We start from the raw sequence: 22,345 nt of genomic DNA, 5'->3' as shown, positions 1-22,345 counted from the left end.
AGTAGCTCCATTAGCAGTCAATCTTGCAATGAATCTGAAGACTGTTTTACTAAGACATGCTAGCAACATAATATCCAAGCAGCAGAGACGCTATTCCACATTAATATGTCCTGGATGACATCTTAGGTTGTTGGCAAGCAATTCTAATCTATTTTATTTTAAATCTATGTCTGGCTGTATAATTAACAAGACATGCAGGGATACACTGCAGTTTGGGATATGATTCTTGCCTATTATGATCAAAGGAAGAGATGGTTCCAGCTTCGTCCTTGGTTCTGCTCTGCAGCCATATAGAGCAGTTGATTAGCATCACAAAAGCTGAAATACTACCTGAGCTTTGACCCCAAAACCCCAAGAACCTGAAAAGGCGGCATCATGGATAAAGAGCAGGACCAAGGAGGAAACTCAAACCATCTCTTCCATTGATTATGATGGGCAAAAATCATATCTCAGACCCCGTCTCTCTGCCCAGCTTTAACCACATGGCCAGACAGAGATTTAAGAAGTACAGGCAAATGCAAATGAGGTGGATTGTTGTCATTCATACCATGTTACTTTGGAATATTGTCTCTGTTACTCGGATACTGAGCTGTTCATATGTCATGATGGTCATAAGACATACAACAACAGTCTTTAGTTAGAGGCTTCTTCAGAATCGTTGCATGAATGACTGCTACTGGAGATCCTTCCAGCCCCTAGCATCACCATACACGACTCGAAGGCACTTGGATACTATGAGTTACTACGACATGGATATCCCTTTAACACAAATAAAGTGTATTTGAATTGAATGGCGATTAAATTACGAAGTAAAACAAACAAAATAGTCATTTTATTTTGAAAGACCGAGTCGTTTGCGTGTGATGACACAGTTCCCTTTCCGGAATCAGAAGCGGCGGATGTTGACAGCGACACCGCTTAGCTGTAACACGGGTGTCATAGTTTCACTTTGTTGTTGTCGTTGTCAAAAAACATGGCATCATCCAACTCGTTCAAACTCAGATGCTCCATCCCTGGCCACGAGATGGACGTGAGGGGACTGGCGACCGCCATTTTTCCAGAGGGAGCTTTCGTGTCGGTGTCCAGAGACCGAACCGGAAGGGTTTGGGTACCGAACTCCAGGTAGCTAGCATTAGCATTTAACCTCCTGCTGCTAACTATGCTGCCAAGTTAACACTTTACGGCCCCTAACAAGTCAACTTAGGACAAAGGAATGCATCGACACTTAAAAATAGCATTTAGAAGAAAACTTCCTCTCATAAGCTTCCATGTTATCGCCTTCTTTGTTCAGTAACGGTTAGCAAGGAAGCTAACATTCGCTGAAATTAGCTTTGTCATTCATTCCGCTGCACCTGTCTGTGGTCGAGGTATTGCTGGAGAAGTTCGGCGTTTCAGTGGATGATCCCGAGTCTGAATAGTACGGGCAGCTAATGGCAGATTTATAAAACTGACTTTAGTCGCTTGTTTTGGTCCATGAACATGCATTATTCTGAAGAGAGGAAAGATGGTGAATATCATTTGGACTAATTCCCCCGAAAGCTGTGTTAATAAAATAGTGAGAATATAATAGTGTTGGGTTCCGAACAACTTAAGAAATTTGCCTTAAAATTGGTTTTTATGTCTTGGCATGCGAACAAAATAGTCATGATCTAATTAGTCATGTCATGACAAATGCTGCTAAAGTGGTTATAAAAGTATGTACGTATCTAAAGGTATTGGCATAATGCCTCTAAAAGTAACTTTTCAATTTATCCGGCCTAGATATAGGAGAGGCTTTCAAAGATATTATTAATGTAGAAAGTTAAAGACTCGGATGAATGCCTGTGCACTTTACTTAAGTGTAATAGCGTTGGTTTAACATTTCAGGCGTGGTCACTGATGAAAATGCATTACCTTGCAAAAATAATAATACAGGAACTCTTTTGTGTAAGAGATTTGAAACATGGTTTGTGTTCAGCGGGGGGTTTTTCTGTTGCACTTAAATAAAATCCAGGGGCACCAAATGTTTTCATATCATACAGCAGATGGCCAGGGAAAACGTTGTAAATATTTTAAAGAAATGTGAGAACCAGCTTATGTATTCATCCAACAGATCCATGGGTTATCCCCTAGATAACTACTTGCTTACAGAATGAAGATGTGTTATATTTTAGCAATTAATAGTTCTACAATATGATTTATTTATAAATTGTGTCTTTTTTTTTGTCACTTTCCTCTCAGCAGCCCAGATACAGGATTCTCTGAGATGCATTGTATGTCTGGACACTCAAATTTCGTATCTTGCGTATGCGTCATTGCACCCAGTGAAACGTACCCCCGAGGTCTGTTTGCCACCGGTGGGAATGATAACAACATCTGTGTTTTTACTCTGGACCAGCCGCAGCCCCTCTACACCCTGGAAGGTCACAAAAATACAGGTGAGTTTTCACTAATCTGTTCGCATCAAGAACATTGACAATGCGTGCTGACTTCAAGTTTGTAAGTCAAGTTTATTTATTTATTTATTTTTCAGTTTGCACTTTGTCCTCTGGGAAATTTGGAACGCTTTTGAGTGGCTCCTGGGACACGACTGCCAAAGTCTGGCTCAACGAGAAGTGCATGATGACTTTGCAGGTATGCAAAGTTTTTTATTTTTTTATTTTCCAGGTTTCGTTTTTTATTGAAGCACTGAAAACTCAGTCATTCATTGAAAATATTCTGGAAAAACTCAGTTGATTAAAGTTGATTTAGTACTGGGAGAGATATTTTATATCCTTGAAGCAAATACGTTCTTTTTAATTTCCTTTTGATTTGAATATTTAAAACTCTCCCATCTCTGACTAAGTCCTAATTATCCTTGAGTGGCAGATCAGTTTTATCTGATCGAGCTGTTCAATATTTTTTTGTATTGTTATATTAGATGACCCAACAACAGCCTGCTGAAGGTTTGCTTTGGAAGTGAAAGCTCATATCTCTCTCTCTCTCTCTCTCTCTCTCTCTCTCCCTCTCTCTCTACAGGGACACACTGCGGCTGTGTGGGCAGTGACCATCCTACCTGAACAAGGCCTCATGCTTTCAGGATCAGCAGATAAGACCATAAAGCTTTGGAAGGCTGGCCGATGTGAGCGAACGTTTACAGGCGAGTCTTTTATCGAGCCACCTTCATCTTTCTTTTACTAGAAAGGTGCATTGTGTGTTTTTTCTTTTTATTTCACCTCAGAAGCATAGCTGAGCATAAAGTGTTATGAATAATTCAATTTTATATGTAATTAGTGCCGCTGCTTTTTAATTTTTCACATTTTTGGCTGTAAATGAAACATTTCAGAATTATTCTTAGGTTAATTTTCATTTTTTCCTTTGTTCGTGAGGATACACATTTGGCTTTGCTACTGAATCCATTATTTGTTTGTTTTTTATATAGCGAGTTAAATGTTAAGAACATAAAGAGTTTGTAACACTAACTTTCCAAACTGTTCCAGCTGAAGCAAATAATGCTAATGTAAGGTAAGAAAGGGAATGTAGTTGATAAGTCATTAAAAAAATGAAGGTTTTCAGAAAGCAACTTTTCTATTACGGGATATCACCAAACAATTTGAACAATTTTTCAAAAAATATGCTTAAAAGTGACACATGGAACCACATCAATGAAGAGCACCACAACTTTAAGATATAGTTCCATGAATAAGTACTTAAGTAATAATTCAGTGTATTTTATTTTAACCATGTAATACAGCAACGCAAAGTGGTGCGTAACTATGAAGTGGAAGAAAAACGAAGAGTTTGGTGTGCGCCTCGTGGGAGTGTAATGCTTATGAAAGCTTATCTGTTTCACTTTAGGACATGAGGATTGTGTAAGGGGACTTGCAGTCATCAGCAACACAGAGTTCTTATCCTGCAGCAATGACACAAGCATCCGAAGGTGGCAGGTGACGGGCGAATGCATACAGGTCTACTACAGTCACACCAACTACATCTACAGCCTTGCCGTCTTCCCCGATAGTCAAGGTTTGTTCGCTATATCCATGTTTCAGAGACTTGGATCCGTTCACGTGCAAACTGGCCCTGAATTATCATCTCAATTTGACATTGTTTGGACTAAATTGGATGGTAAAAAGCTTTGGAATACTAGACGATTGCGTCATTTATCCCCATCAAGCTGGAGACAGACGAGCGATCGTCTATGGGGGGATGTGGGGGGGGGGGGGGGGTTTCTGGTTCACACAGCAAGATGATTATTTCGATTTTTCACCCGATTCTAATTTCTTACTATCTTAAGAATGCTCCGATTGTCACAATGACTCTAAAGATAATTTTAGGAGATGTTTCTGGTATGTGTGGTGTGTTAAAAAAAATTCTCTGGTGTGAGATTTCCCATTTCCCATCTGAATGTTTGTGAGTGAAATTTGTCAGTGTGCGGAGTATCGTATCCGCCGTGTGGCTTCACACAAACCTGTTACACCTATGATTTTATTTATCGAATCAAACACTTTAAATCTTGCGATGTGAAAACACAGAACAAAATGCAGTAATTCTGGACGAGGAATACTTTCTATGGGAAAAAAAACTCAAAGAGAACAGACCAAGTCATTCACATTAAATGTGTTGTCTGTTGCTCTGTCCAGAGAAGTGAAGCAGAGAAAACAGAAAGCCAGGAGCACTTGCAATGAAAATACGTCTTCAGTCTGACACTGAATCTAATGCTGATGTGGTTTCGTCTCAGATTTTATAAGCACAGGAGAGGACAGGTCGTTGAGGATATGGAGACAAGGGGAGTGCTGTCAGACCATCCGTTTCCCGGCCCAGTCGGTCTGGTGCTGCTGTGTTCTGCCCAACGGCGACATTGCTGTTGGTGCCAGGTAATGTTAATGGTGTTATCCAATCCACTCTGAATGTTTGTTTTTTTTTTTTAATACTTGCTCTTCTGTTTTATTTTCTGCTTCCTCTTTGCCCACAGCGATGGCATTATTCGCATTTTTACGGAAGCCGAGGACCGCATGGCGAGCGCCGAAGACCTCCAGGCCTTTGAGGACGAGCTCTCCAAAGCCACCATAGACCCGAAGACGGGGGATCTCGGAGACATCAAACTGGAAGACCTTCCTGGAAGAGAACACCTAAACGAGCCCGGTAGGAATGTTATTTTTTTTTTTATCAGATGGCATTGGTGCTTTTTTTTTTTTTTTTTTTTTAAACCCGTGTTGGATTATCGTTAAATCTATTACAGGGAATCGCGACGGTCAGACGCGTTTGATCAAAGACGGACAGAAGGTGGAGGCGTACCAGTGGAGCGTCAGCGACGGCCGCTGGGTGAAAATCGGGGACGTGGTCGGCGGCTCCAACCAGCAGACCTCTAAGAGCGTCATGTACGAAGGGAAGGTAAGACGACAAGCCGAGCGCTGCCGAGGAGAACGCCGCTGCCAGAGCTTTGACTGACGAGTCGCCTTCTGGCCTCAGGAGTACGACTATGTCTTCACCATCGACGTGAACGAGGAAGGGCCGTCCATGAAGCTGCCTTACAACGTGACCGACGACCCCTGGCTGGTGGCGCACAACTTCCTGCAGAGAAACGACCTCAGCCCCATGTTCCTCGACCAAGTTGCTAACTTCATCATTGAGAACACTAAAGGACACGTGGTGGGTCCTGCTCAGATCGGTGGTGGCGATCCGTTCACAGGTGAGGCAGTTGGGCAGAACTGGAACTCGGCTTCTGTTTCTCAGATTTGAGGGAGTTTTACGTCTAATTTCGGACTTGTTAGCCAATTCCGTTTCGTCTTCAGTAACTATAAAATAGTAAGAAATAAGAGCCACGTTGTTTTTCTTGTTTTTCCTACCTTTAATGGTGCATTTCTTACATTAGAAGCACAGGTGACATCAAAAAACAGCTTTACAGTTATTATAAAACAAAGACAAAACCATCGTGGATCAGACTTTTATAAAGGGGACAACAATATGTGTGTTTTCTCTAGAGAATGTAGATCTTTACCCTTCCTATAAGTCGGGGTTCCTAAAGTGTGGCCCCCCAAACTGCAGCTCCAGAATGATACAAATTTAACCTGTCCAGCCCAGGTGGCTGGTGCAAATGGAAACTTTTTATTTGTGATCGGGGAAAAATTATTAAAGATATTTTTATATATATAATGGAAAATGTTCAGTACAACACAAAGTGTTTGTCTTTTTATGTCTCAGCTTCAATAATACATACAGCAACGTCTATCTAGAGCAGGGGTGTCAAACTCATTTTGGTTTAGGGGCCGCATACAGCTTAATCTGATCTGCAGGGGGCCACACAAGTAAACTCATTTCAAGATTAAATAAAACCAATAAAAGTGGACTTGTTGGTTTTTATATTAAACGAATTTCACTTTTACAAAATATATTATGAATAATCTCAGTTTTTAAGAAAGGTATCTACAATTTCAACAATACTTTTACTCAGTTAAGCATTTATTTAAGTGCATTATGCATAAAAACTGATCTCAGTGATTGTACAATGTTGCAAAACATTTATTCACAGTTTTTGGAACTTAAAAACACTGTCCTGCATCACAAAATACAACAGACAAAAATTAAGAAAAGATTTAAAATCAATTTTCAACATCTGGGAAGCAATTTGAACAAATGATCTGGCTTCACACATTTGAAATCTTAAGTGTCAGCTGTTTTAAACAGACATTTGATTAAGTACATTTGTTGATGCATAAAATGCACACATATAGAAAACATGCATACATAACATGTATGTATGTTAGCATGCACGAGAAATATGAGGTTGCCAGGGCCAAAATAAAAAGCTGGTAAAGCAAACTTGTTTACAGAACCTGAAGCTCAGTGCTGCCATCTGCTGTTAGTTCCGCTGCAGTGTTGCATCATGTTGTGTGCTCTGAATAAAACACAGCGCCCCTCGTGGATAGTATAGGAACTGCAGATTTTCAATTAAACGAGGTATATGTTTTTTCATGAATAATGATAAGGTATTTAGCCCCCGGGCCGGACTAAATCGTTCGGCGGGCCGGTTCCAGCCCGCGGGCCGTACGTTTGACACCCCTGATCTAGAGACTTTGCTACACCCAAATCGGCTTTTGGTTAATTCATTAAACGTGGCTAAATATAGCAAGCGTTTCGAAAGAAAAGTTTTGGATAAAAACAAACTAATGAAACAACTTTATTGGCCTGATTTTAATTTTATTTTCTTCCCCTACAAGAACTTTTGACAAAACGATTTTGGCACACTTGACAAAAAGTTTGGACATCCCTGCTCTAAGCAGATGTCATTCTAGACTTTTCCATGGTCTGTCATTTTGACTGACGTGGCCAAAAAAGTAGGCTGCGCATAGTTTCATAAATCCAACATAAAACTTTTCATTTTAGGAAATTACACTCCAGAATCTATTCTGGTTTTTCACATGAGGCCCGTTGTACTGTACATGTTCACCTTCATGGCTGAGACCTTACCTTTTAAACCGTTTGTGTATTTTTGTGGCAGGAGGATCTCGATACGTTCCTGGCTCGTCTAACGACGGCTCCGGCTTCAGCGCAGATCCTTTCACAGGTCAGACTGTTCCCTGCTGGGCTTTTTCACATTATGAGCGTTACTGGTGAATATGGTTCCACTGCCTTGGTTGTTCTGCTCACAGGCGCTGGGCGCTACATCCCAGGGTCAAGTTCCAACGCCAGCGCTCCTTCAGGTGTGGCAGATCCGTTTACTGGTGAGTTACTCTCTGGATCGACCGTCTGGAATATGAGAAACAATATGAGAAACAAGGGAGCTAAGGAGGTCATAAGCACTAGATGTAAACCTTTTATTTTATATCCAGAAAATCTTTGAGGTTTTCCTTCATTTTAGTTCTTTGGCATATGAATAAACCAAAGCCTGCTTTAGTTTTCTACACATCTTCACCTCTGACCTGTCTGATGTGTTTTCTTTGGTTTTCATGATTTCTTTTTTTTTTTTTTCCCCTTTACTAACTTTTCTTCTCTAACAAACCTCTGGGACTTTCACAGAACACTCAGATTCCTACTGAGATTGAATTGTGAAGTAAATACAATCTTGCAGACTTCTGCAGGAAATTAGTTTTCTTCAGAAATGGATTGTATCCAAGGGTTTTAGTGAAAAGGTTGTTGAATTCACACCAAACATTTCGCTGAGAAAAATAAAAAGGTTTGTCAATTGTTTGTTGGATCTGTTACCTTGTTGGAAAAGCTAGCAGACCCATGAAAAACCATGTTGCACAAACTGTTTCATAGCCTCAGTAATCTGAATTTAATTCAGCTTTGGCACAACGTAGGATAAATCAGAAAACTGGTTACAGAGTCGGCTTTTGCACTCACTGGATCCGGCTCTCCGCTCTGCAGGAAAAGGCGCGTACTCCTCAGCAGCCCAGAGACAGACCTCAACTAACATCTACTTCCCTAAAACTGACGGCGTGACCTTTGAGCAAGCCAATGCCCCTCAGATAATCGGTGAGTTGCCTGAATGCAGACGTGAACATTTTGTCGCTCTTCTCGTTGCCATTGGTCGAGTCAAAACCTAAATCACAGCTGACGTTATTGCTAACGTTGGTATTTTAGAGATTTAAACTCGCATTTTTAACTCGCAAGCTAAGATTCCTTATGTTTTTGTTTTTGTCCAGGTTAAATATTGCATGCACTGCTCAGTTTTTAACTTATTTAACGTGTAATCTGTGATCTTATAAAGGCAGAGAGATGAAAATTGACTAAATAAATCTTCAGTCGTGAAAAATCACATTTTGTTTCATAGGAGTAATGATTTCTCTCCCTAATGGTTGTTGTTTTACCTCTTTCCAAAGCCAAGCTTAAGGAGCTGAATGAAGGGGCCCCTCGGGAGCACAAGCTCTCTGACGACACCATGGGAAGCCTTGAGCAGCTGCTGCTGGTGGTGTGTGGGGCCAACTCACCTGAAACTCCTCCTACCATTCAGCAGATCAGCCTCCTCTGGAAGGTCTCGCATTGGCCTGAAGGTAAAAAGTCTTTTTTTTTTTTTTTTCTAGTTTGTAGGAATTGATTTATTTTCAATCACAACTAAATAAAACAAAAACACTATTCTACTTTGTTTTTCCCTTTTTGTTTTTTGTTTATTGTAGATATTGTGTTCCCTGTCCTGGACATCTTGAGGCTGGCGGTGCGCCACCCGCAGGTCAACGAGAGCCTCTGCGGCGAGGCAGAAGGCGTCCAGCTGTGCAACCACCTGCTGAGCCTGATGAGGCCCGACGGTCGCCCCGCCAACCAGCTGCTGGCGCTGCGCACCCTGTGCAACAGCTTCAGCGGCAGACACGGCCGAGCTCTCCTGGTGTCGCAGCGCGAAGCCGTGCTGTCGCGCGCCGCCGACCTGGCCGCCGTCTTCAACAAGAACATCCACATCGCCCTGGCGACTTTGGTGCTGAACTACGCGGGCTGCTTTCACATTCAGCCCGACCTGGACGCCAAGGCTCAGTGTCTGTCCGTGGCCAGCAGGGCCCTGGAGACGGTACAGGACAAGGAGGCTATATTTAGGCTGCTGGTTGCTTTGGGAACCACGGTGGCCTCGGACCAGACGGCCCAGGACTTGGCGCGCTCCCTGGGCGTCGGCTCTCAGATTTCCAAGTACTCCACTGTGTCGGAGCCGTCGAAGCTGGGCGAGTGTTGCCAGCTGGTTTTAAAAGAACTACAATGATGAGAAGAATTAGAGATAAGAGGAGCACTTCTTTCTGATACTCTGTTCTCCTTATACAGTCTGATTGAGATGGAATTACTACACTTGTATGGGCTGCAATAAAAAAGAGCAAACTTTCTTTATACATTTAGTCTGTGCTTTATTCCTACAGCCTGCCACCTGTTTTTATTTATATAAGAAATATAATATACTTTATAAAGTTCCAATTTATAAATGATCCTGTTACACTTTAACTTTGACCACATGTGCAGGAAGTGCAAGGAAAATACAGTCATATTGGAGCCAAAGTCCTCTGAGTCACCTGAATGTTGAAATGTCTGCCCTTTGTCACCGTCTTCTTTTATAGTACAGTACGCCACTGTGTGTGGGATGGGGGATGGTTAAATGTCTGGTTAATGAGAACTGTTCCCTTTTTTTTTTTTAAGAGATTGTTTTATAGAATCGTGGGGAGTAGAGAGATTGTCTGAGGAATGCACAAAATATGTGATATTTTCTTTGAAAGTAGAAGTATAGAGAGAATGTTTGAAGTTGCTCTGTGTGTTGGTGAATCAGAACATGATGGGTGCCTGGAGAGGTACAGAACCTATAAGAATTAGTGTCGGAATTACATTGGTGCTTTGTTAAAAAAAAATTGTTTTCAATACTGAATTATTATATTCAGTATATAATATAATATATTGTATTATAATACAATGTCATTGTATACAACTCAATGACATTGAGTTGTATACAATGTCATTGGGAAATTATCCCAGCGAAGTATAAATTAAGATTTTTCCCAAGAAAAATGGATGCTTTTATTTTACAGGCGTTGAAAAACAGAAAAAGAATTCTGACTTAAATATAATTCTGAACTTTTATCTCAAAATTCAGACTTTAACTCAGAATTCTGAATTAGTGTCAAAATTACACACTTATTTTTTTTAATAAAAAAAACTAATTGTTTTCAGTACCGAATTATTATTTTCAAAATGTTCATTTTTTTCACGTTTCCATTTAGAAAACGTGAATGAAATATACAATTAATAAAAATTTTATATGTACTAAGGCGGGGGTGGGAAAACTAGATGCTTTATTTTAGAAGCTCTTCCACCACCGGATGTACTTTTAAACAACATCCGGGTAATGATTGAAAAAAAATTGGCGGTTTGTGTTCGTGCTGCTGTTCAGTTCTTGCATCTGTACGAGAAAGATTGAAACAAATGGCATTCTAGACGTTGTTTTCGGTGGTTGTGAGCGCTACGGCGGCAAAAATCGATAATGTGCTGGGTTTTATTGTAATTTCGAGTGGATTAAATGTTGTTTTTTTTAACCTCACTTTTAGTTGAGCATAAACGTTGAAGTCATAGTTAGCTGACACGGAAGCTAGCCGTGGTTTGTGAGTGCTAAAAGAAGACAAAGCAGACCAGTCATGGCCAACCCGAACCCAATGCAGAAGAAAAACGGACAGTACCTGTGGTTTGCTCTCCTCGGTTTGGGATTTCAGCCAGTCAACATCAAACATCTCAACCTTGGACCGTAAGTTTCTTATTTTTAGTTGACGAGAACCAGGACGCTTTAAGTCGTTGATTTTACTTTGGTTAAAGCTTAGCACATTGCTTAATGATTCGTTAAAACATATTTTATGTTGTGTGTGGTTTGAAATACACTTTGTGATTTCTGAAAACTCAAAATACAAACATACAAACTTTTTTTTTTGTATGTTGAAAACCTTCGGTGGAGCCCTGTTTGAAACGCTGATCATATATATTTTTTATGTTTTCACAAATTTGTCACTTTTATTTTGATGCAACTTCGAGTTTAACTCGCAAAACTACCTTCGATTTCAAACTAGTCACCGATTAAATAATTTCTTCAAAAACAGAAACAACTCTTTACGTCCTGTAAAGGATGCTAACTGTCATCTTTAATGTTTCTGGCCGAGCAGGAATATGTTCAACAAACCGAACAAAGAAGCCTTCTACTTGGTAACACGTTTCCTGTTGGAGAAACTCAACCCTGCTCGCTTTCATGAATCGTACAGGTAAAGGCAGAATATATGATCAGTTATTGAATAAAAATTCTGTAATATAAAGGATGTACTTTATTTTAGGCACTGCTGGCCTGTTGTGAATCACAAAGCGGATGCTGAGTTCCGGAAGGTTACTTGCACCTGGCTGCGGGAAATCATGGTAAAATCCATAGTTTAGATAATATTATATATTAATGCTAATGTTCAAACATTTAAAAAAAAAAAGGGGGGGGGGAACAACTTACAATAAATTCTACTTAAAACTTTTTTCTAAAAGTTTAATTTAATTAAATTAATTTTAGTTCAGCCTTACTTCCTAAAAATGAAGTGATTTCCTTGTTCACATCTGTGTGATTTACTCCAGGATGAAATGGCCAACGCTGGATCTAAAGTGGTGATGTCATTGTTTCTGTCCCCTGGTGGTCCCAAGTTTGTCAGCTTGATGCTGTATTTGGCCACCCATGTGATGCAGCAGGACATGAAAACGTTTGTCACAGGTAGAGCTTATGGGGAACTCTACCATCAATTAACCCGCTCTCTGCAGCTTATGGTTTTCCTTCCAGTAGAACTGCAACTTCCCGTCTCGTTGTCAGATAAGAGTTGGGCTCCTGAGGCCGCAGCCTTGCCCGCATCCACCCCACATATAGCAGTGGAAAGGCTGAATCTCGTGCGCAGGAGGTTTTTGAAAGCCGCAGTGGATCAGGATCGTTTTCTCCATGACTACCAAAGACGAGCTCAGTAAGTCGCTCAACCTCGCATCTGAGAGGTTTCGTCGTTTTTCTCATTTTTGTGTTTTTTTTTTCTTAATCTTTAAATTTGTTTAGTTCTACTTTGTTTCTTTTATCGCCTGTTCAACATAATTTAATCAGGTGGAGGACACTGTGTAGCAGCTGAAGCTGTTTTCAATCGACAAACTCCACCCACATACTCTTTTTTTATTTTTTAACAGCAGCCGTTTCCATTCACCATCAGCAGGCATTGGAAAACAGGAAAACGTCTTCCTTTGTTGTCTTTAAACTGATTCATTTGGATTTAAGGCTTTGACTTGCATTATCTATGCAGGATATTATTGACTGTGTTGTTTTTATGCATGTCTTCTAATTCTGTTTTAAATTTCAGGGCCCTGGTTAAGTCCATGAGAGACCTCAAAGTGGATGGTTCCAAGTACGATCAGCTCCTAAAGTAGGTTGAATTTTTTTCCTTTGAGGTTTCTGCCAGTTGCTCTGCATCACATTAACGAGGGTTTTCTTCCTCTCAGGCGTCACGTTTCTGAAGCTCCCTGGGATGCGGATTCCTTCTCCGAGAAGATTAAAAAGGTTCGGGATGTTTTTACACAAGCATGAAGCATGTCGGTGCAGATTCTGCCTTTCTAAATCGGAGCATAATGTTGCCAGGCGTAAAGAGGTGCAGTGATTGTTTAAAAAAAAAAAAAAAAAAACTTTCCATAAATGGCTCTGAATTTTCTCCTTTTAGCACCTTTTATGTTTGAAGTATATTTTTATCATTTTAATGTCATTCTGCTGTTTCCTCATATGTGAATGATTGCATGATTACATCTGTTGAGAATTTCAGTGATGCTTTGTACATTTATTTTAGATACTTTATAAAACTGTGTTGCGTTTGACTTTGTGAAAAGTTGCATTAAAAGTTGAACCAAAGCTCCACTTGCCCTCTTTTTTCTTTCTTTTTTCTTTTTTTTTTTTCCCCGTAAGGTTCGTTCTTTGTGGTCAGCCATCGAAGGAATGCTCTCTGCTATCAAGGAGCAGCAGGCGGCGGTGGAAAGCGTTTTGAAAGGGGATGTGGATCAGCACGTCCTGGATGGGACAAACCGAGTCCTCAAGCTTCCTCGTTGTCTGCTGGACAGAATCGAGCGTCTCCCACATCGGGTGAGAATCGGCATAAACGGGTGGATTTGTGTTTGTTAGCGTTAGCATCATGATGCAGCCTTTATGCCGTTCAAGAAGGTTCAGAAGTTTGCAAATTCACTCTGGGATGAATACCTAAATTTTTGACGCAATGATCATTACATTAGGAGGAATCTGGCTGGGTTGCTGGGAGGTGTTGCTACAGGAGGAACCATTAAATGGTTCTTTTAAAGGGAAAATGACCCAGAGCATACCACCATGTTACAATTATTTTCTTTTTCTTTCTTTACATTTCTTATGAAAAATTACAGATGGCAGTACTTAATTTCCAGAACTTTTATTTCATACATCCCTTCTGGGAGTCGACCTGAATTGCTACAGGTCGACTCCAACTAAATACAAGATGGCGGCTCTGGTTGGGCTGGCATCACTGAACTGCTGAAGAAATGCAGATTTTCCAAAAATCTTCAAGACAGAAAATTCAATTTGATGGAAATTGATAAACTTCCATGCTTATAGCTTCAGTATTCCAGTGTTGGATTTGTTTCGTCCTCTGTTCTACTTATATTGTGTAAAAGTGCTCTAATCTAAAAAAAAAAAAAAAATCTCATCTCTGCCTCCCAGTTAACTTCAGGCAGTGTGTATGAGGCGGGCCAGCTGAACCTCCTGTGTGTGATGGAGTTGTTGAATCACGCGCTGCAGCTCCTGAAGGAGGAGCGGAGTCGGGTCTCTCCTGCTGCAGAGCCCCCGCCCGCTGCGCGCCGCCTTCAGGAACATTTCCACCAGATGTCCCGGGTGCTGCAGGACCTGCACCTCATCAGGTCAGCACTGTTGACTCAATTGGAAAGCCCTTAAGTCGGCTTCTGTTTTTAATGTGCTCTATAAAAGTCACCGAAGTTTTTTTTGTCCTCCTTCTGTACCTGAAAGTCGGGCATTCTACTGTGTCATTTCTTCAGGCAGAAACTTTCCAAAGAGGAAATTCCAGAAGTCAGGAGTGCCATCACGGAGCTTCAGGCCGAATGGGACCAGAGGTGGATGCAAACTCTGAGGGAAAAACCTCTTGTGTCTTTCCTGAATGAAGATCCTGTGAGTTGACCCTCCAGACTCTGACAGGATTAATTTAGCATTTTTATCCAGCTCCACATCACCCTGCAGCTGGATCTTTATTTATGTTTTCTTTTAGGCTCTCGGTTTCCTTTCACCGATGGCTCCGTTGTCTTTTGAACCGGCTCCTGAGGCTTCTTACAGCCATAGCGTCTTTTCTCAGTTTCCTGCAAAATTTCTTGGTGAGCAGAGTTGGAATACTTCTCCAAATCAGTGTTTGTTTGTTTTTGTTTTTTTTTTAATTCATTTATTTTTAATTGCTTGATTTCAGAAGATGAGCCTGCAGAGATGGAGTCGACAGAAGATGTGAAAAGACGTCTTGACGTCAGAAGGTAAGCCGGCCGAGCGGCTGCCGATGGGAGGCGGATACCTGGACAGACCCGAGCGGTGGTCTGTCCGTCACTAGCCCTCCCCAGAGCATCCCTGCTTTCTGATGACCGCGGCGAATTGAGAGAAATCGCCACGGACAGATACGGAGCAGACACTCTGACTTGTTTTTTTTATTATTATCATCTCATCAGTCCTAATTACTCTTTTTAAATCTTGAAGACTAGCTTTTTAATGTGGTACAGAATATCCGGCTCGACTAAAAACCGATTAAACAAAACGAACATGCGCTGCTTCCAGAATTGTTCACACCTTAAACATTACGTTTTAGAAGACGATCAAAATGTAGACGCTTGATCATTGTTGCTCTCCAGCTACCTCGTTGCACCAGGTTAACTTTACCTCAGCTGGAATGCATGATTTATGGAAATTGGTGAAATTCTTGAGCACAGTATATTTAAAAGTTATACCTTTCTTAGTTACTCTGAACGTCCCGTCATCCCTCAAGTATCGAGGGCAAACGCGTCTCTGGATTGGCTTTTTGACACGCCGCCATCACCACCGCAAAAGCCTTCAGCTGTCCCGTCGTCACCGCCGCCGCTGCCTCGGGTAAGTGCTGCTTAAAAACCCCATTTTCTTGCCTTTAGTCTGTGTGTTTTCATTATGTCTTTCATCATTCACGCCAGGCCAATGTTTGCAAGACAACCCATCAGAAGGTGGCGCCACTGAAGACAAAAACTGAGATTTTAGACTTGGAGCATGAAAACCTGGCTGATCAGGTACGTACAGATGGCTGCTGTCAGAAATGATTACAGGATCATTTTTAGTAATGCTGTCTAAACGTTTGTCATCAGTTTGCAGACGCTGTAACTACGACCAGTCCTCCTGAGGCTGGAGCGAGGGGCTTGGAGGGTCTCCTCAAGACCCTTCAGAGGGATCCCTTCGCTGCTAGGAAGCAGCTGCCGCGCACACCGGAGAGCTTGAGTGAGTTAAAACGTCTCCACTCCTCCTGATCTCTGGTTGCAATATGAAATGTTAAAGAGTTTGACGTATTCGCCTGGGATTTGTGTGACAAACCAAATATAAAGTAGGGAAATTGATACTTTAAAGGTCTTAAATTTAGTTTTAAGTCTGGACTTTGACTAGACCAGGAGCCTGCAACCTGTGGTTCCAGAACCACAGGTGACCCCTTCACTTCTTACAAAATAGGAGAATGGGTTTTTGATTTGGCATCCAACAAGAATCCCCCCCCCCCCCAGAGTTTTTCCATATGTACCGATGTTTTAATTTCAACAGCCTTTTAAAAGTAACTAGCTTCGTACTATGCTGACCTATCAAAGACTCGCATCTTTTTCTTTTTTAAAATTTCTTGTGTAATTTTTCTAAAACCTGGAAATTCAGTCACTTTAGTTTAATTTGTATTAATTTTTATGCATTAATTTTTTTTCTAAATATGTAGAAATTTTTTATTTTATTTTTTGCATCTGTAGGTGAGTTTGATTTTGTAGGTTTCGGGACAAAAAGTGGCTCTTTAAATGGAAAAGCTTTCTGACCCTTGGACTAGGCCATTCTAACATATGAATGTGCTCTACAACAAACTATTCCATAGTTTGGGCTGCTGTCCTGCTGTCAGCTGAACCTCTGCCTCAGGTCTTTGGCTGTCAGATTGTTCTAACTTTGTCCCTGCTGAAGGAAGGCACAGCATGATGCTGCCACCTCCTATGGTTCATTCACTGTCGTGAAATCTTGTAATATGGAAAACTGTCTTCATAACATGTTCTCTTTAAATATTTGTCCTTGTACTTTTTTCTTTTTGAAGTAATGAATGTGAAAAGCTCCTGGAGAAAAGCCGTAGAAGAGGACGAAGCTAAAAAAGCGTCCTGGTCGGCCGAGCTGCAGGACAGCATAACGGACCGACTCAGTCCTGTCGGCCGGCTGCGGGACGTGGTCCCCGACGCTCCCGCCCAGACGCCCGCAGATCAGAGCAGCTCCTCTTTCTGCAAACGGCTCGTCTTCCCAAAGTCTCCTCCCCTCTGGGACACCTTGAACGCCGAGGCCCACGACAGCCCGAGCGGCACCGGCAGCAGCGCCATTCAGTTCAGCCTCGACCACGAAACCCTGCCCGAAATGCCGAGCTGCGACAGCCTGGACCTCGAGGACGAGGCTGTGGCTCTGACGAGCGAGGAAGACGAAGAGGCGCTCGACCCCGCCTCAAAGACGAAGCTAAAGCGGACCTCGCTGACCTCACCGGATTACAAGACGTCTCGCGCGGAGGACGGCTGGTTGGCTGAACCTGCAGCATCAGATGGGAAACGCAACAAGGTGTTTTCTCTGGACTCGCCGGATTCGCCGCCAGCGAAACAAGAATACAGCCTGCCGACTCTGATCACCTTCTCCCCGATAGATGACATGAAATGTTAGCTGCACTTAAGAGAAGCCTCCTTGTTCCCTTTTAAAGTTTGGACTCTTAATTCTAATTTGTGTTGTACTTGAAATATGTAATTAATGTATATAACTGTAATAATGAAACGTCTGTTGCACTCTGGCGCAGCTCTAATTTGAGCTGAGTTAATAATCCATGAACTGGTTCAATAAACAGATTGGTTAGTTTATAACTTCTAACCTGTAGCTCAATGTGGAGGAAAATGTGAATAAAGTAAACTGTGCAAATTTAAAACCTGTGTTGAACTAATTTCATTGAAGCTTTGCAAAAAAACAAAAAAAAAAAATCTTATTGTTCATTTTAGTTGGGAGGCTGAAACACCTGTGAGCAAATCGGTGAAGGCCTGGATATTTTCATACTAACCCTCTTAAATTAAAGTTTAAATCAAAGGCAACTTTAAGAAGACGTGACACTTGTTCCTCTTGCAGTTCCCCCCTTTGGAAGATGGGGGGCGTGAGAAGCTGTAGAAACAAGGTGGCGTATTAAAAAGTCAAGGTGGCGCAAAAGCCCGAGAGAAAACGGGAAGTGCATATTACCCATTCGTCTCGCCTTGGATTTTAACTTTAAGCGAAAGTTACTGCTACTGTGTAAATTAAAAGCGTTCCATTTTTACCCCGCGAGAGATAAAACACAACTGAATTTTTATTTTATTTTATTTTTTACAGTTTTTAGACTGGCTGTTTAAATGAGTATAGAATAATTCTCTAAAACGCTACAATATATCCTTGTTCCACAGTGGGGAAGTTTGTGTGTAACAGCAGGAGCGACGATCAACATGTTCACACAAAAGTATAAAAATCATAAAACGAAATTAGCATGGTGTACAGTAAAGACAACATAAAATACTACAGTTAACAAAAACGGCATATTCCGATCCAAGGAATATGCAACTGGGTATTAAAGAACAAAAAAAAAATGCATTAAAAGACAATTTACAATATGTGAAACAAAACTGCAGCTGAAATGTGTTCAGCACGTAGACAGCAAGGAAATGATTCAGAATTAATCCTTTAAATTCAGAGCAAAAGATGAGAAACAGATAAGCAGAAGTCAAAACTCATCACAGGCATGAGTTCTTCAGTTTCTTTTCTTTTTTTATTTTGTCATTTCTTTCCTTGGTTAAAATGGTTATGCAACAGGTAATATTTGATTAAATGACCCTTTCAGGTTTCACCGTGATGAGCTCTTTCCTTTTACTAGCAACCTAAACGGTCCCACAGCATGACAGGTGTACCACCTTTTTTGACAGCACAGTGTTGTAATGTTTAAAAGCCTCACTGATTTCTCCAGAAAAGCCCAGTTTTTGTCTTGTCTGACTATAAAACTTTTCTCTACAGGGAGTTGTTACATTTTTGGAGCAGCGGTTTCTGTTCTTGGTCAGCACCTTGTCATTTATAGCAATGCCACCACCCTTGTTTCGCTCTGAACATTCGCCAGTGTTTCAGCAGTTTCCAGTGAATTGCAGGATTGAAACTTGGTGGTTAACTTGTTCCTGAAAACTGAAGCAAATTTCCCTTTTCCTCAGGGAAAAGGTTTGGCGTTCTTACAGCGCAGACCTTCCCAAAGTGGTTACAAATCTGAACAACGAAGAGTCAAGATCAGCTGAGGTAAGCCTACAACTATACAGCTATAATTTTGTCGTCTTATACTTTATCTTTAATAACATAAAGTTGCCTAATTTTTAAAGTGCAACCAGTAATACTTTTATAACAAATTTATGTCAGTAATGATTTCTTGGTTAATGTCAAGTTGTCATAACAAAGACATTTTGAATAATGTCAACTTTGTATTAAAAGTGTCATAATTTACCGAATGACGCTTTATGACAACAGTCATAAACATTCATGAAGGCTTATTCATGTCCATGACAGGTGTTTATGACAATGTCATGTCAGTCTTATTCAACCCCCTTCAAATAAAGTGTTGCCGCATAAACTAATAAAGACTGTTTAAAATAAATTGTACACTATTTGTTTGGTGATTCAGAAGAAATCCCCCTCCCGATGAAAACGTTTGAATTTTATTTTGAAAAGAACTTCCGGAAGCACCCAGTCGTAGGTACGCCGGCTTAGTAACAGTTTTGGCAAGTAGCCCATGTCAGTTAAAGCGGGGACAGGCTGTGGCCGCTCCTCTTCGCTGGGCGGTTCCAGGCTGAAAGAGAGAGAGAGAGAGAGAGAGAGAGAGAGAGAGAGGGGCGTTTAGGAAGAAAGATCGCCTACAAAACTATCAGCGCAGCCACAAAACATGGCGCCTACCTCCGCCGACAACTTCAGATGAAAGTGTGAGGAGAAGTGGCCTGCAAACTTTGATAGGAGTACAAGAAGCAGCGGCGGCTTCTCTCTGCGCACAAAGTCCTCGTCGAGACGGAATACATAAAGCGGTGAAACAGCAAGTTGCCTACATGTCAACATAGTCTCCTGTTGCAGCGTAAACAGCTGGTGAGTTCTCACGTTTTACAATATGGCGCAACTATTGACTAAACGGAGTAAATTGCAGGGATTATAAATGGTGACGGAAGTATTTTAAGGAGACTGTTGGTGCTTGTCGGTTGACTTCGGTGTTGCGTCTCCACTTTTCACCGCGGAAAGAGAGACGGGCAGAGCCACGTATCTCCGCTCAGGAGGAAACTGGCTTTGTTTTGGCCGCCGCGGTGTGCGCTTCCTGCATCGGCGTTGACCTAGTTATGGGTTCGGATGCAACAGTTGGGAACCCAGGAGCCCTTCCTCCTCCTCCTCCTCCTTCTCCTCCTTCTCGGGCCCTCCTGGACGCCTGATAATCTGCCTGTCTGAACCTCCGCAGGTGTCTGCTCTCAGGCGCGATTCCACTCTGAACTTCCTGCTTGAATTTTAATACAACCTTGTGTAACTTATCATTTATGCCAGGGAGGTGTTGATGTTTAACTATGATGGGAGCTGTGCACATGATGAGGAACTGTTAACTTCCTTTTGAAGTGAGCGACTAGCTTTAATCCAGGTAATTATCACTCTTTGTGCTGCTCTATCGGACTCCTGGCTAAAGGTTATCTTGCCCGAATAGATGCTGACGCTGACCTATAAAAGCTTGAATTTATTGTTGTTGTTTTTTTCTTAAACAATTACTAAAATTATACCAATAAGGTCAACCCCGGTAATATTTGGATACATGGTTCTTAAGTCTGTTGCAAAGAACCACTTTTTGTTGCCATCAAGATGTGCTTGGCATAATTCTGACTTCCTAACCATATGCCCAGATAGAAATGTAAAGAGTGGCAAAAGCAAATGAGGTGGATTAGCTGGACGTGTTTCTACTAATAATGTCTCTGCTGCTCGGATATTGAGCCAGTCATGAATCTGTCACACAACAACCTGAGGCTTCCTCAGGTTTGCTGGAACACTGACTGCTACCTGAGCATCACCATTCGCCATAACTCTGTCATGATGAGTTGCGGCAATATTTAATTTCCCTTTGGGATAAGTAAAGTATTTTTAAATTAATTTAAAACTCCACAGTTAATGATGTCCATGCTGACAAGTCTGCGCTTCTCATATGTTTTGATAATGCATATAGTTCATGTAATCATGCGAGTTTGGGAAGCTTTTGTTCTCAACTGTGACTGTGTGGGAGAATAATGAGGGCAAATGCTATTAAACCCAGAGCCAAGGTGCCTCGGCTCTTGAGTTTATGCCAGCCGGCATGAGTGGAAGCCCCAAGGGTAGATTCCTTCTCGATCCTCCTCATCGTAGCAGCGGTGATTCATGTGTGTATGTGTGTGTGTGTGCCACTTCCTGGTGTATTGTGCAATAAGCATTCCTGGTTTTCTGAATGTGTCGTGCTTTGGCACCAGAGGTTGCTGCAGGAATCCTGACAGGATAGTCGTGGAGTGTGAGAAACGCTGAACTCGGAGAGCAAATGCCACGTAGAAACACACACGCGCGCGCGCACACACACACACACAGCAATAACTTCTCAGCTCGACAGGGGATGGAAAAGAGGAGTGGACAGACGTAGGGACGGCTGTGCTGCGTCGCTCTGCCACAGGCTGCAGGTGGAAAGTGGGTCATGGCTGCGCTGTGGCTTTGTGTACATTGAACTTGCACTTTGTCACTGCCGCCGCTTGTCCTAAGCCTCTGTCAGGTGACTAAGGAAATGAAGTGGGCTGGATAATGGAGCAGCGGGAGCAAGGAGAAGAAGAAGTAGTTGCCAAGGAAGAAGTCAAATATGGATCTTAATGAGTGAGAGTGTCGCCTCAGGTAGTTATTGCGGAAGAATGAGATGCAAATTCGAGTTTCAAGTGGTTGGCTTTGAATTTTGGCTCACATTTCAGTTGCTTTAGTCAGATCTCAATTATTATCCCTCAAATAGCATAAACCATCCACAGCAATTCTTGCATCCACCTGCAGATCTTTTGGTACGGAAGTCTAAATGTACACCTATAAGTTTTAAAAAGTATAAACCACTAAGATTAAGACCAAATTAGCTCCTACAGATTTAAAGGAGAAGAAGAGCTATGCTCAGAAAGAGACCACAGAATGGGGAGTTAAATGTTGCTTTTACTGCTCTGCATGTTATTTTTTGTTTGTTTGTTTGTTTTTACCAAGAAAGCATGTGCTTGAACAGGGACTTTCAGACCATTCACTGCAATAATGGTTTCATTATTACACCCACTTGCACCTTAACTTCCTTGCAAAGAAACAAAACCAAACTCCCGATTTGATTCAATGAATGATTCATTTCTCAAGTAATCAAATTCATCTCGATGCGTTTCACTGTTTTGAAATGCTAAGCACTTATTTTTCATTGTGGAAAGATGAGTTTAATCAGTTCTTTTTCTTTCATTCAGCTGTTCAAAACCAAGTAGATTTAATATATATATATATATATATATAAAAAAAATATACAGCTCACGTCACAGGCACAGAATTGTCCAGTTCATAATTAAATGGTTTTTAGGGTGACTCAGTCAGACTGGG

General features: G+C 41.5%; 3 protein-coding genes and 1 non-coding gene across 8 annotated transcripts in view; all 4 read left to right on the top strand.

The window, feature by feature from the left end:
• The first annotated feature begins 877 nt into the window (after positions 1 to 877).
• Positions 878 to 9,770, top strand: plaa (phospholipase A2-activating protein). Of its 2 annotated transcripts, none has more exons than XM_014982349.2 (14): positions 878 to 1,122; positions 2,224 to 2,417; positions 2,513 to 2,613; positions 2,998 to 3,118; positions 3,817 to 3,984; positions 4,700 to 4,835; positions 4,934 to 5,103; positions 5,201 to 5,352; positions 5,431 to 5,650; positions 7,460 to 7,525; positions 7,611 to 7,682; positions 8,329 to 8,436; positions 8,784 to 8,954; positions 9,078 to 9,770. In XM_014982349.2, the coding sequence occupies exons 1-14, from the start codon at positions 974 to 976 to the stop codon at positions 9,644 to 9,646; spliced, it is 2,397 nt and encodes a 798-aa protein (XP_014837835.2). In that variant the 5' UTR covers positions 878 to 973; the 3' UTR covers positions 9,647 to 9,770. The 2 variants fall into 2 exon arrangements, with proteins under 2 accessions (XP_014837835.2, XP_014837834.2); XM_014982348.2 differs by having other exon boundaries at positions 2,221 to 2,417.
• A 979-nt stretch (positions 9,771 to 10,749) lies between these two features.
• haus6 (HAUS augmin-like complex, subunit 6) lies at positions 10,750 to 17,630 on the top strand. 2 transcript variants are annotated; one of them, XM_014982352.2, is made up of 16 exons: positions 10,750 to 11,164; positions 11,574 to 11,669; positions 11,739 to 11,817; positions 12,022 to 12,154; positions 12,251 to 12,395; positions 12,777 to 12,839; positions 12,916 to 12,973; positions 13,370 to 13,543; positions 14,147 to 14,343; positions 14,479 to 14,608; positions 14,706 to 14,808; positions 14,901 to 14,958; positions 15,433 to 15,562; positions 15,640 to 15,732; positions 15,808 to 15,937; positions 16,773 to 17,630. In XM_014982352.2, the coding sequence occupies exons 1-16, from the start codon at positions 11,058 to 11,060 to the stop codon at positions 17,372 to 17,374; spliced, it is 2,298 nt and encodes a 765-aa protein (XP_014837838.2). In that variant the 5' UTR covers positions 10,750 to 11,057; the 3' UTR covers positions 17,375 to 17,630. The 2 variants fall into 2 exon arrangements, with proteins under 2 accessions (XP_014837838.2, XP_014837836.2); XM_014982350.2 differs by having other exon boundaries at positions 10,751 to 11,164; positions 14,898 to 14,958.
• Positions 14,983 to 15,113, top strand: LOC148154088 (small Cajal body-specific RNA 8). Its single transcript, XR_015766315.1, has one exon.
• Positions 17,631 to 19,547: 1,917 nt separating the features above from the next.
• The window catches only part of dennd4c (DENN/MADD domain containing 4C), a 39,955-nt gene continuing 37,157 nt past the window's right edge, over positions 19,548 to 22,345 (top strand). For 2 of the 3 annotated variants that reach the window (XM_088016189.1, XM_014982356.2), the window contains exon 1: positions 19,548 to 19,834. The gene's annotated coding sequence lies outside the window, so the exon portion shown is untranslated. The remainder of the gene's footprint in view (positions 19,835 to 22,345) is intronic. The other variant, XM_014982357.2, reaches the window with a different exon arrangement.

The sequence above is a fragment of the Poecilia mexicana genome, unplaced genomic scaffold, assembly GCF_051168715.1.
Source record: "Poecilia mexicana isolate PSO_F unplaced genomic scaffold, ASM5116871v1 scaffold_18, whole genome shotgun sequence".
In the NCBI taxonomy this organism is placed as follows: Eukaryota; Metazoa; Chordata; class Actinopteri; order Cyprinodontiformes; family Poeciliidae; genus Poecilia; species Poecilia mexicana.
Note: the sequence above shows the minus strand (reverse complement) of the source record. Positions and strands in the feature narration are given on the sequence as shown.